General features: G+C 42.2%; 1 protein-coding gene across 4 annotated transcripts in view; it reads right to left on the bottom strand.

The window, feature by feature from the left end:
* The window catches only part of LOC148014877 (piezo-type mechanosensitive ion channel component), a 182066-nt gene extending 169519 nt beyond the window's left edge, over positions 1-12547 (bottom strand). For 2 of the 4 annotated variants that reach the window (XM_087665903.1, XM_087665905.1), the window contains exons 1-2: positions 12413-12543; positions 12184-12326 (exon numbers count right to left, since the gene is read on the bottom strand). In XM_087665903.1, coding sequence (XP_087522029.1) covers positions 12184-12232 — 49 coding nt within the window. In that variant the 5' untranslated portion in view covers positions 12233-12326; positions 12413-12543. Of the gene's footprint in view, positions 1-12183; positions 12350-12412 lie in introns of those variants that run through there. The other 2 variants (XR_015688441.1, XM_087665904.1) reach the window with 2 other exon arrangements.
* Positions 12548-13557: the final 1010 nt, after the last annotated feature.

Here is a 13557-nt window from a genome sequence, read left to right as displayed (position 1 = left end):
ATCGCTCTTATTGCCAAAGCTGAAACTCTTAAACCTAAAGACTTGCCCACATTCACGGAATGTAGGGACACTAGAATGTACTTGCGACAAACGATCTAGGGATCGCTCGCTAAAAGAAAGAAACTCGATTTGGATTTGGACCTTTAGGACCCACAATGTCGGCCTAGTGAAATCAGGAACGAATTGTTATGAAGACACCCTAACCCTATTCCTATCTAATCATGATTCCGTGATTAGAAGACGCCATTCGATGGGTAAAATAGTCCCATGAATTTTGATGCGACGCTTGTGCAACAAGTTGCAACGTCGCATGATCTTGTGATTTGATCACAAGGGAATAGCCAAATCCTCGGAATAGGATTGGCAGATTCTTGTGCAAGTTTTTCTTCCAAGAGGATGAGTAGTCATCCTGATATAGCACCTTTCTTGGGAAAAGTGACCAAGATAAGGGGATTAGATAAATTGCTTGGAAGCAAAGGACCAATCAATAAATTAGAATAACATGTTTACTGCTAATAGAACTTAAGGTATTGATTAAATCGGGTTAATAGGATACGGCCCTAACCCAAGGATATAGGGTTAACAAACAAACCCTTGGGGATCTTGCCAAGTCACAATTAATCCCAGATCGAGTGCTGGATACATTCAGAAAGAAGGATTCACTCCTTAGCAGTTGGCCAAAAATAACGACCAATGGAAATGATTGTGCTTGTACAGTTTAAAGAGCATTGTTTGCTTTGTTTACTCAAGGAATTAAAGGATTAAAAAAATATCTAATGCTTCAAGTTGAAGGCCTAAAGGGAGAGGCAGCTTCAGTTACCCCCGACTGCCTGCCTGACCCTAACCAAGGGGGTTGTTAACCGCGCCGGGAAGGTGGACCGAACCGGCCGCAAGAGGTCTCTCCGTTGAGCGCTACTCGGAGCAGGAGGACGCTTGGGTGCCAGAGGAGGCTCTGGTCGTAAATCCCTCGCCTTCCGAGCCCTGCACAAGAGGCCAACGTAACTCGGGATTGGATCTCGAGACCCGTATACTAGTCTACGGGCGGAATCTTGGATTAGTAATCCTTGTGGATTGCTGGATAGCCTTCGGGCAGATTATGGATAAGCCTACGGGCTGGATGTTATAAATGTATTCCAAAGATAAATATGATAAGCTGTTGAAAAGGAACTTATTTGACATTGCTTTTCTATGTCAAGTGCTATGATTACATGAAGGAACCGGTGCCTAACGGACTAATTAAGAAAGCTGTTTGATGCATGTCCAACTAAATGTGGTAGGTAATTAGATAACTAAAACAACCTGAGGAAAGTGCAGTGGATGTGGCCATGGGTTCATCCTACGGATGGGTGGTCCCGGTTGGCCGGGAACTTTTCTCAATCATGATGGAGAGCAAGAAGATCGTTCAAAGGACACGAACAGCAAGGGCGCTGACCTAGAATCTAAGTTATAATAATCCCGATTTGAGCTGTTTTAGGGGAACGGAATGGGACTATGCCTTATGGCAGAGAGGTCGAGCCTTGCATCCCTCTCGTTTCCCATTCTCCTCGAACCAAGTGCAGCATGAATCCGCTTCGGACCTGGCGTTCTGCGTAAAGTAGTTCGCTTGGGGTTCGACACTAGTTGCCGTTTAGGAAATGACCATTAGGGAAAATCCCTGATTCAGGTCGGTCCTAAGTGAAAACGGCCAGAATACTTCCGCTACGTAGCAGACGCGGAAAGTCCTAGATCGCAAACCCCGTGATATTCCATGGGAGTGCCGGGCGGAGCTTTCTAAACATCCTTTCCGATGGACTGCTAAGACGTGTCCTGAAGATTACAGGCAGACACATTACAAGTACTATTAATTGTGGATCCCAATAAACGATTTGTGGTTGAAGCTGATGCCAGTGATAAGGCGATAGGCACGGTCTTATTACAAGAAGGTCGACCAGTTACTTTTGAAAGCAAGAAATTAGACCGTGCAAAACAGAATATTCTGTTTATGAGAGGGAGTTGTATACAATAGTACATGCAATGAAGAAATGGAGACACTATTTGTATGGTGCCAAACTTTTGATCTTGTCGGATCATGAAAGCATTAAGTGGCTTAATGACCAACCAGATCTACAAGGGCGTAAAGCCAGATGGGCCAAACTCCTCCAAGAGTTCGACTATGAGATAAGGAATAGAAAAGGGAAGTATAATATAGTGGCTGATGCACTCAGCAGAATGCCCATCATAAATTACTTGAGTTTTACTCAGTTCACTTCCGATTTGCTTGAATCCTTAAAGGGAAAATGCCAGGTTGATCCGGCATATTCCAACATATGGAAAGCAATAGAAAATGGGGATCCAAATGGAAGGGCCTCCACTGAGGAAGGAATATCTGAGGATGTTCAACAAGGAAATGAAGCATCAAGGGTTGCTCAAATGGGATTCAAGTGGAAGAATTTTACCATTGATAATGGTTATTTACTCTACAAGGGTAGGTTATGTGTCCCGAAAGATAAAGAAATAAGGCGCCAGATACTCTTTGAGTGTCATGATACCCCTAGCGCAGGACATCCAGGAGTTAATAAGACTTATAGTCTTATTAAAAGGCAGTTCTATTGGCCTGGAATGAATAAGGACGTCCTTGACTATGTGGTCAAATGTAATAAATGCCAGGTTAATAAAGCTGAAAGACTAAAAATGGGAGGACTTCTCCACCCATTAGAGATTCCTTCGGGAAAATGAGAGAGTATCTCCATGGACTTTATTGTTGCATTACCCAGAACACAGAGGGGGCACGACTCTGTGTGGGTGATTGTGGATAGGTTAACCAAAATGGCTAGGTTTATTCCAACTTCAACTGATATTAAAACACCAGAATTGGCTAGATTGTTCGTAGAGAACATATACCGATTGTATGGCCTTCCGGCAAATATAATTTATGATCGGGATAGAAAATTTGATAGTCAATTTTGGCATGCGGTATTTAGGAAGTTGGATACTAAACTTAGCATGAGTACGGCAGACCACCCGCAAACTGATGGGCAAATGAAAGGGTTAACCAAATCCTTGAAGATATGCTTAGGGCATATGTAAGTAAAAGGCAAACTAATTGGGAAGAGTATCTACCGATCGCAGAGTTTGCATATAATAGTGCCAAGCACTCTTCCACTGGATATAGTCCATTTATGTTAATGTATGGGTTTCAGCCCAGAGCTCCTCATGCAGTGGGACTGCATAAGAAAAAGATTCAGCCAGCCAATGACTTTTTGGAGGATATGAATAATATGTTAAAATTTGCTCAAGAAAATATTAAGAAAGCTCAAAATCGAGCTAGAGCTTATGCAGATCCTCACCGAAGAGATATCTCCTTTGAAGAAGGAGAACTAGTCTATCTTAAGGTGCCTGAACAAACTAAAACCATGAAAACGGGACAATGTCCAAAGCTTTCACCCAGGTATTGTGGTCCTTTCACAATACTTAAAAAGGTGGAAGAACAGGCTTACAAGCTCGAACTACCTGCTAGTAGTAAAATACATCCAATTTTTCATGTAAGTAAGTTAAGGAGGAAGCTGGGCGATTTGGATAATTTGATCTTAAATGATAACATTGAGGAGCTATTAGATGACTAATCTAATCCACATGAACCAGAAAGAATACTAAATGTTCGTAATAGACGAACAAGGAATACTATTTATCAAGAATGTTTGGTTAAGTGGAAAGATTATTCAGAAGAAAGCTCAAAATGGGAGCGAGTAAGTACCCTAAGGAAAAGATTTCCCAATTTACAGTTGGACCTTCCAAGTATCGTTTTCGAGGACGAAACCGATTCTTAAGGGGAAGGAAATGTTACATTAATAAGGTAAATTATGGGAGACAGGCGCGAGTGATGACCGTCCAGGGGGGGCTCACTCCGAACGGGGTCTAGGGGAGCCTAGAAAGTTTGTGAGTCCGAGAATAGTGGGACTCACCTGAAGTGGACGGCTGGCAAAGGAAACGGGGAGAGAGGTGCCAGCACTTATCTAGGCGTGGTTGGGAGGTGAAACAAAGGTCTCGTGCCACTGTTTTCAAGATCGTCAGACTGTTTCGCGAGTGATTCTGCTCTTCGTCAGACTAGTTACCACGTTTCAAGCACCATTGTCCCATTTCCCAAGCGAGGTCATATGGTGTGTAGCACCACATCCACAATCCAAACGACTGTATGGCCACAAGGTCATGTAGGATAGGCTTTTGCAATAGCCTTATCAATGGGCAACTCACAAATGTGGACCAAGATCTCAACCTTAGATATATGCGCCTAAGGACCAAAACACACCAATCTAACATCCCCTCGGGAATCGAGCACAATGCGAATTGTGATGGCTGGCCAAAGGTAGACTGACTCTGAGATCTCAACCTTAGATCTCTACAAAGACAAGGTGGGCCTAAGGACCAAAGTCTATCGAAGGTCCAACATGCCAGTCTGACATCCCCTCAGGAGTCAAGAACAGTGCAAATTGTGATGGCTGACCAAGAGCAAAGTGACTATGAGATCTCAACCTTAGATCTCTACAAAGACAAGGTGGGCCTAAGGACCAAAGTCCATCGAAGGTCCAACACACCCGTTTGACATACCCTTGAAAGTCAAGCACGGTGGAAATTGTGATGGCTGACCAATGGCAAAGTGACTGTGTGATCTCCACTACCCCTAATTTTATTGGTTGCCACCACCTTACTGTTAGAGATTAGTCATCCCCTAGACTAGCATTCTCAAGTTGCAGTTGGTGCAGCCAATTCTCTTGAGTGGACTTACGCATTTTCCTATCAGTTTGGGCATCCTTTACGGGAGGCACCAGCCAGTTTCTAGGTAGTTTTGGCGGGCAGTCTTGTGCCACACGAGCAAGCAGGACAGGTCACATTTAGTGCAAGTCTAGTATCGGACATATTTAGCGGGATTTGGCCAGACTTGGCAAGTCGGACAAATCTGGTTGCCATATTTTTCTCATTCTTTCTTGGCTATTTACTAGCCATTTCAGCCTGCCCTCCTCACTTGCATTTCAAGTGTTGATGAGAGAGATCCAGCTTGAGGAGCTACATCGACAACCCTTGTACATCTGCCCTCTTCATTTCAGCATTCATTGACTACAGATTTCTACATTCTTCTGTTTCTTTTCTCTCCCCCTCCTCTCATGTTCATTGTTTTTCAGTCTTGTCAATACGCTTATGCATTCGCTACACTTTGACATGGTATCAAAGCAATGTAGAAGGGCTGATTGATCATGGATAGATCTAATCGAGAGGATTCTTTGCAATGAAAGTTTGCGTTTTCAGCTTGTGAGAAGAACATGTACAGCATGGAGATGGAGCAAAGTTGCTGTCTTTTGCAGGTATTTCCTGTTGGTGGAGGAGGAAAGGTTGTGTTTTCAACCTTTTGAAGCAGATTTTGAGTTTTCATTGCCTCCGGTGGGTAAAACTCTTTGAGAGAGAGCAAAGGAAGCCCTAGCAAGCACCGGCACCATGCGCAAGAGTGTTACACTTATCATGTTCCTCCTATGTTCTGCAGTGAATGCTCCCTTATCTCACGGGCAGCTTTTAGCTTCTAGTTGGAGAAGGGCTTTTCCCCCATGTGAACACCTATCAGTGGATGTGGTACTTAGTACCTTAGGGATTGTACTTTCATTCATTCTCACATAGTGGATGTGACCTTCCAACACTCCTCTCTTGTTGTTCACTTGTTCGCTATGAGTGTGTATGTATGTGTGCACGTGCTACTGCTGAACCCCTAACCTAATAGCGGTATCAAAGTTATATCTCTCACACTGCCTTAGACACTGTTGAGCCTAATCTTGGCTGCTCTCCCTCTTCTTGGTCTACATGCCACCATAAGTTCAAGCTCGGCTGCCTATTGCATTCCTCATATTGTGTGCCATCGGTTCACCTCAACAACACCAACTCAAGCTTGTATTGATAGCACCTGCCTATCCACGTACCTGCCTTGATTGGTGTTGACCTTCACTCTTGACAAGGCAGCACAAATTGTTTATCAGCTCCCCTATTCTCCTGCCACCACGTGGTTGTCTCTTGACATCGACAGCTCTCATCAAAATCAATTCCACTCAAGCCAAATCGAGACTACTCCTGTTGCACTCGAATCTCCCGTCTTCTGCCTCGACAACCCTCAAGTCAACCAACAGCCCCCACCAAAATGCCATCAAACCCATCACACGCACCATCATCCCCATCTAACTACCACATCTGTCTGTCTCATTAAAGACCAACGGCTTACACGGATCTAACCTCTAACACACAATAATCACATATTTAATTACTATTGTTTCCCAAGTCTTAATCCACATTAAACCATTTAAACTTACTCCCATTTGCGTGCAATGCTCCAATCATGCACAAATTTTGGAGATTTAACATCAAACTACAATTCCCCCAAAATTTCTTTAAAAATTTTAGGGCTTTTACTTGGAAATTCCAAATATCATCAAAACTTAGGGAATTTTACATTCCACGAACAGAAATTGCTCCATTTTGCACCAAAATTTGGGGCTTTTCACATTCGGCTTCAATTTCATCAAATTTCACCAATGAAATTTGGGACTCCTATGAAGATTTCCCAAATTCAGTAACATTGAGGCCAATTACACATTCTACCACAACATTCGTGCACATCGAAGCCTTTCAACTACAATTTCTTTATTGACGCCATCAATTTTTTGAAAAGTTATGAGATTTTGGTCTTTCCTTTGCTTTATTTGTGTTACAGCTACATTTGTACTTGGAACAACAATTGCTTACATAAAAAAACCAAAAATTTCAGCAAGCAATGACTGGATAAAATGATTCGCTCAACATGTTTGGGAATTCACACAAATTAGATGGCCTTGATTATCCCATGTGGGCATACATGTTAAAGCATGTACTTCTTACCAAACAACTTTGCGGTTATATATGTGATTCAGAAGTTACGCATGCATGCCCTACGACACAAAATGTCACAGTTTCTTCTAGCTTATCCACAATCACCAATGGATCTTCAGCTCCAACTCCTTCACCTCCCACAACAAATCAGTTGAGATGGAGCCAGCATGATCCCTAAGCTCATGCTTTGATTGCACTTTCGTCCAAGACACAGGCTATCCCGCATATTCAATCGTGCACAACGGCCACGAATGCTTGGGATAAGCTTGCCTCACTTTATCAAGTGCGCAATGAGGCTCGTGTAGCCTATTTGTGTACGCAACTTGAGATAGAGCACATGACAGAGGATAATTATGTGGATGCCTACATTACATGTATCAAGGACATTACTAAGGAGCTTACTAACATTGATGAAATCATTCCTGATGCATCTCTTCTATCTGATACTTATCATAGTTTTGCCGCTACACTCCAACTACTTGCAAAAGGAGATACTATTGCCTACAGATTTGATGCATTGGTATCACTATCTTTGCAAGAAGAGCAATCAAGGCTGAATCACTCTAATTTAAGTATGGATAATCAAGCATTTGCAACAAGCCATCACAACAAATGGAAGTTGAAGAATGCAGAAAGAGGATAGCAATTGAAAAGAAGAAACAATATGGCATGAGTGTTGCTGAAAATTCAGCAAATGCAAAGGATGCAACCGCACATTTGGCAAGCTTGGACATTGGTCAATCTTATGCATTTGTTGAGCATTGTTCGTAAGATCCTTCTTCACATGAGCATAGTCTTTCAATTGCTGAAAATTGCAGCACTTGGTATTTTGATAGTGGTGCTACTAAGCACATAACGTCCTTTCGTGACTTGTTTGTATCATATGAAAATGTACAAAAGAGCCAATCAATTGTATGTGCAAAGAATGCTTTACATGCCATTCAAGGCATTGGTTAGATTCCCATTATTGCAATGGATGGGAAGACTGTCATGCTTGAAAAACTTGTATGTGCCAAGCATAAAGAAAAACTTGCTTTCAGTTTCAACCCTTGCATGTGTTGGTTTTGTGGTCAAATTCCAAATGTATCAATGCAATGTCTATAACTGTAGTGATGGGGATGCCCTCATTGTCAGCGGTACTTTGTACAATGGGCTTTATCAGCTTCATTTATATGAGAAAATAGCATCGAAGGATGTTAGTACGTGTTGGTGCCACCATTGTGGATGACACTAAGTTATAGCATGCTCAAATTGGTCATCTTAATTATGGCAATTTGCTACGTCTAAGAAGCAAAAATATGAAACTCGATCTCCCTCCATTGAAAGCACCTACTCGCAATATATGTGAAAGTTGTGTACTTGGCAAAACGCATTGTGCTTCGTTTCCCAAGGATAGTACTACGCATGTTGGTAAAAAATTACAGCTTATGCATAGTGATGTTTATGGGCCCATGCATGTCAAATCCATCTAAGGGTACTTGTACTTCGTTACTTTCATCGATGGCATGACTCATCATTATTGGGCATATGCTTTGAAGCACAAATCCAAAGTGTTTGCATGCTTTAAAACATTCTTGGCCTTGGCTGAAAGGGAAAGTGAATGCAAGCAGATTACACTCTCTACCGATTTGAAAGGGGGGGGGGGGGGGGGGGCATTATCCATCAGTGTAATACGCCTTATACACCTCATCAAAATGGTGTGGTTGAAAGATAAAATTACACTTTGATGGAAATGGCACATTGTATACCGTCACACAATAAGCTGCCCCCAAAGTTTTAGCTTGATACTATCATGTATACAGTGTATGTGTTGAATCAAGGGCCAACTAAAGCATTGGCTAATTGTACGCCTTATGACTTGGAATGGCCAGAAACCAGTGGTGTCACATATCTGTCTTTGGTTGTTTAGCATATGCTTTAGTGCCACAACCATGAAGACATAAATTGAAAGACAAGATTGTGAAATGCATCTTTATTGGTGATAGTACAAAAAGTAAAGGGTATTGCTCGTACCAACCATACTGTTGTTGTTAGAGATGTGGTATTTTCTGAACATGCTGGTTGCTGGTCAGCCCTTCATGAACTGCAAAAATCAGCCCAATGTGGGGCCTGTGACATGTTCGATAGTTTGTTGCCTTTATTTCAGCAATGTGGATGGACCTGATTTTGGTCAATTTCAGCAATCTATTGACGGTTTACAGTAACAAAATCCATAGCAAACACATGATGCTGAACAGTAGCCTGATTTTCAGCCCATTGATCAAAGCATTGCTAATTATGAAGTGGCCAATGAGAGGGCTGCTATTTGAGAAGCTAAAACGGTCCCTGCATGGCTGTTAGAGACATTACAAGACAACAAATAGCCTGTTCCTCTCCCCGGTAGAACTAGAGCAACCACTCGCTATGCACAAGGTAACTTGGTTGCGCAAGCACTTGTAGCTATTGTATGCAATGAAGAACGCGTTTCTTTACATGATGCTTTAAAAAATGACCATTGGATGCCAGCTATGCTATCAGAGTTAAAACTCTATTGATAAAAATGGCACATGGGAGGTACGTGACTTGCTTGCTAGCAAGCATGCCATAGGCACTAAGTAGGTTTACAAATTAAAATGCAAAACCGCTCAACAGCATGGGATAGACTATGATGAGATGTTTGCACCCACTTCATGTATGACCACCATTCGCAATGCCATTGCTTTGGCTGCTCATTATGATTGGCATGTGCCTCAATTGGATGTGAAGGCTACTTTTTTGAATGGTGATCTTCATGAGGAGGCTTACGTCACTCAACCTTCTAGCTTTGTTCAGAAAGGGTCAAAAAACAAAGTGTGTCGTTTGCATAAGGCCCTCCATGGTTAAAAGCAAGCACCTAGGGCATAATATGAGAAGATACATGCATACTTAATAGCTCTCGGCTTTAGTAATTCACACACTAATAGCACACTTTATATCTACAAAGATGGAGACAACCTCTTGATTCTCATTCTTTATGTGGACGATATGTTGTTGACTGGACCTCATGAGACACATATTTCAACTTTGAAAGCTCAATTGCAGCATGCTTTTGATGTGACAAATCTTGGCCACTTTTACTATCCTGGCATATAGTTTACGACAATTGAGGGGGGACTTATTTTGCAGCAACCTAAGTACATTGGGTAGCTCCTTAAGCATTTTCAAATGCAAGACTGTAAGCCTATCTCTACTCTCGTTGAGACAAGCCACAAGTTTATCTGAGACTGCACAACAGAAGAAGAAACACAAGCACAAAGAGAGAGAGAGAGAGAGAGAGAGAGGGGGGGTTTTGGGGGGGGGGGGGGGGGGAGGGGGGGGAGGAAACAGAAGATGAAGGAAGAAATACTGCATTGACTGACGAGGAATGATGAATACAATGATGAGGACTGATCAATCCCTACACACAACCTGGAGCATCAATGAGACACCAGATCAAGCTGAGATGATGAGGGCGAAACCGATGACAGAGAGTGTCAGAGAGGAGGTGCTGAAGATAACTTGCAGAAGAAGTGAGAGAGTGATCAATGAGGTGGCTATAAATAGCCAACACCCTCCAAATCTGGCCAGCTGCCACAAGAGGCCCTAAATCTGGCCGACTGCAATAAATGCCCAAAAATGACTGCATTTAATGCAGTCCAACTATTGTTAAAAATTGAAAAAATAATGACAAAATAACCAACAATCGTGGAGCAGTCTACCACTAACTAGAGGTGAAAAACTCCTAGCAGACTAGGAAAGTGCACAAGAAATGTGCCTAAAATGAGAGAAATACACAATAAACTGTCAGAGCTCCCATGTCTCCATCAGATTCTGATAGGAGCTCACAACGAGGAGATGACAGACTGACATGACTAAAGCAGGCAAGCTAACATCCCCTCTCAAATCCTGGGAGTATCTAAAGACCCAACAACCTCATCTGATGAAGCGTAGAAGCCTAAGACAAAGGCTTCATGAAAAGATCTATTGCATTGTCCTCGATGGGACAGTAGACCACTGCTAACTCAGAATCCACGATCCGCTCTCGAACATAATGGTATTGAACCTCAATGTGCTTTGTGCAAGCATGAAACAGTGGGTTCTTCGTCAAAGCAAGGGCACTCTGGTTGTCCACGCCTAGCTCCATAGGTCCTGTCAGAGGAAAGCCAATCTCTGCCACCATACAAAGGAGCCAAACTACCTCCACGGCAGTAGAACAAAGGGCATGATACTCAACCTCAATAGAGAAGAAAGAGCCACACTAGTTGGAAGTCCACAATAATGCCTTTGATACATCATCACATGGCCAAAGCATCATCGCAAGGCAAGGATTGTCTCCCCCTTGGAAAATTTAAGGCGACATTATTGTTTTCTAAGCATAATTCTCTTATAATCCCTATAGAAAGAAATGCAAGAACTAAGGAGCTATTTTATGGTCATAACAAGCATTCCTATAATCATGGACCTTCTCATTGATCATTATGGCTTTCATTTGTGAAAAACCCTTCTATGGAGGAGGATCTAGTATATGCTTGGTGGTAATCGTCCCCATGACGACTAGACTTACGTGATGGTCATTATGGTTTTTACTACTCATTAGATATTAAACGTAGTATGAAATCTAATTCTAGCTAAAACTTAAAAAGTCCAGAATTAGAATATCTTCGTGACTCCTTGCAAAGGAGTCCCATGTGAAGCATCTAAAATCATCGACTTCTCACGAGCATGGCACGCATGCACAGCAATTTAGGCCCACTAATGGTACTGGCAATAAGACTATCGCATCATGCCCTCAATAAATGTGGACTGTGTAAGAGGCAATTAAAAATAGCAGCCAAATGCTAGCTGAAGGATGAGAACTGATATACTCCACAACGGCCGTAGCTTCTGAAGCATGCCATGAGCAGCATCGTGTTGCATACAGCAGAAAATACAATAGAAACAATAATTATGGAGAACGGCTCTTTGGTTAATCGTCTCTATACGGCAAGTATTGAGCTACTCTTGAGAAGACCGTTATTTGGAGGAATGAAGACGAACGATTACTTGCCAACAAATGTTGAACTACTGCATAGTGAGATTTGTAATTGAGGAGAAAGATTATTTGCTTGAATGATGCCTATCAGACATAATTACGATGCTTCTGTGAAGACAATTATAACAAGCAACAGTGACATTTATGGAAGAAAGGATCAAGGTGGAAGATGCTTTGCTTAAGAACTGTTGAAAATCCTCCTGCGAAGGCCATATTTTCGATCAATGGCGACATGTACAGCAGCAAAAAGCGAGCAAATTGAACGGAAGAGTTACCGAGAAGAAGAGCCGAGGGGGCGAAGGCCCCTATTGAGGCTAGTTGCATGGTGCGATCCTCCTCTTCGAAGCCTGCCTGCCTGCCTGCCTCTCTCTCTCTCTCTCTCTCTCTCGCTTTCTTCCTCCTCCTGAAGAGATTGCACCTGGCCACCCAGGAAGATCTATAAAGGCTGTCCGTGGCGGGAGTACTGTGTATTTATAACCAAATAGACAAAACCCGTTGGCTTACACGTGTCAGTCCATGGCTCGCTTAGTGGAATGTGTCACATGAAGTTTTCCTTGAATGGGAGAACGGCAGAGAATATCGCTCCTGCCCAATGCCCATTCCCACAACTAAAAGTGAAGACCGGAGCCTAACTCTCTTTTCATAAGCATATGTTGTTCTGCCGATGGGGATACAGTACACAAGAGTTCAATTCCCATGCCTCTTAAACTCAGCTCACGCCCAAACCACTACCCCACAACCCTTTTCATAATCAAGCACTCTCTTATTATTCTTGTATGTTATGTTACTATTGTTCTCCTTATACAAATAACAAAAATAACAAGGGTGCACTTGAGCAATGCCCTAAATTAGCACCCATGGGTAGTAAGAAAAGGAATGATTGAGGGAAATGCTACGTGCAACACTTACTACTTTCTGGAAGTAAAGCAACTAAAGCAAGTTACATGTCACACTTTTTAACCTTCTCATTTACTATAAATGGGATCATCTTTACTTACAATACTTTTTAAAATTCTAGTTAATACTACCCTGGAGAGAGAGAGAGAGAGAGAGAGAGAGAGAGAAGAAAGCAAGAAAGTCATATTCACTTGTACTGAAGGCCTAAATAGCCTACGAGACCACAATGTCATGACTATAAATCCATGGTATGCCTTGCCATACATAAACTAAATAGACAATAAGAAAGTAGACTCATATACGGATACAAAAACTAGTAGCTCTCCTATAATTGACATATTTAGCATAGTGCTACTATGGAGGTATGTAATTCAAAGGTTAGGTCAAAAAGTACTCAATTGTAGAACTTTTTCATAGTTGTGGAGTTTATTCTCAAACACTTATTTGTTTCTAAACTTTTTTTCCTCAATGAGCTAGTAGAGTTGCCTTGTTTCTATATCAAGCTCAAAGTTGAAGCTTGATATGCTCCTAATCACCAACTATGCATTTCACTAGGAGTCATCTTGAAGTGTTGAGCTAAGTTAATCCAAAGGTTCATTACTAGAGCAAAACCACAGAATGCATCACACACACACACACACACACACACACACACACACACTCTCTCTCTCTCTCTCTCTCTCTCTCTCTCTCTCTCTCTCTCTCTCTCTCTCTCTCTCTCTCTCTCTCTCTCTCTCTCTCTCTCTCTCTCT

This window comes from Lygodium microphyllum, chromosome 24 (assembly GCF_053477565.2).
Source record: "Lygodium microphyllum isolate KBCC chromosome 24, Lygodium_microphyllum_v1.1.10, whole genome shotgun sequence".
Taxonomy (NCBI): Eukaryota; Viridiplantae; Streptophyta; class Polypodiopsida; order Schizaeales; family Lygodiaceae; genus Lygodium; species Lygodium microphyllum.
The sequence above is the reverse complement of the archived record's forward strand: the minus strand, read 5'-3'. Positions and strand labels throughout refer to the sequence as shown.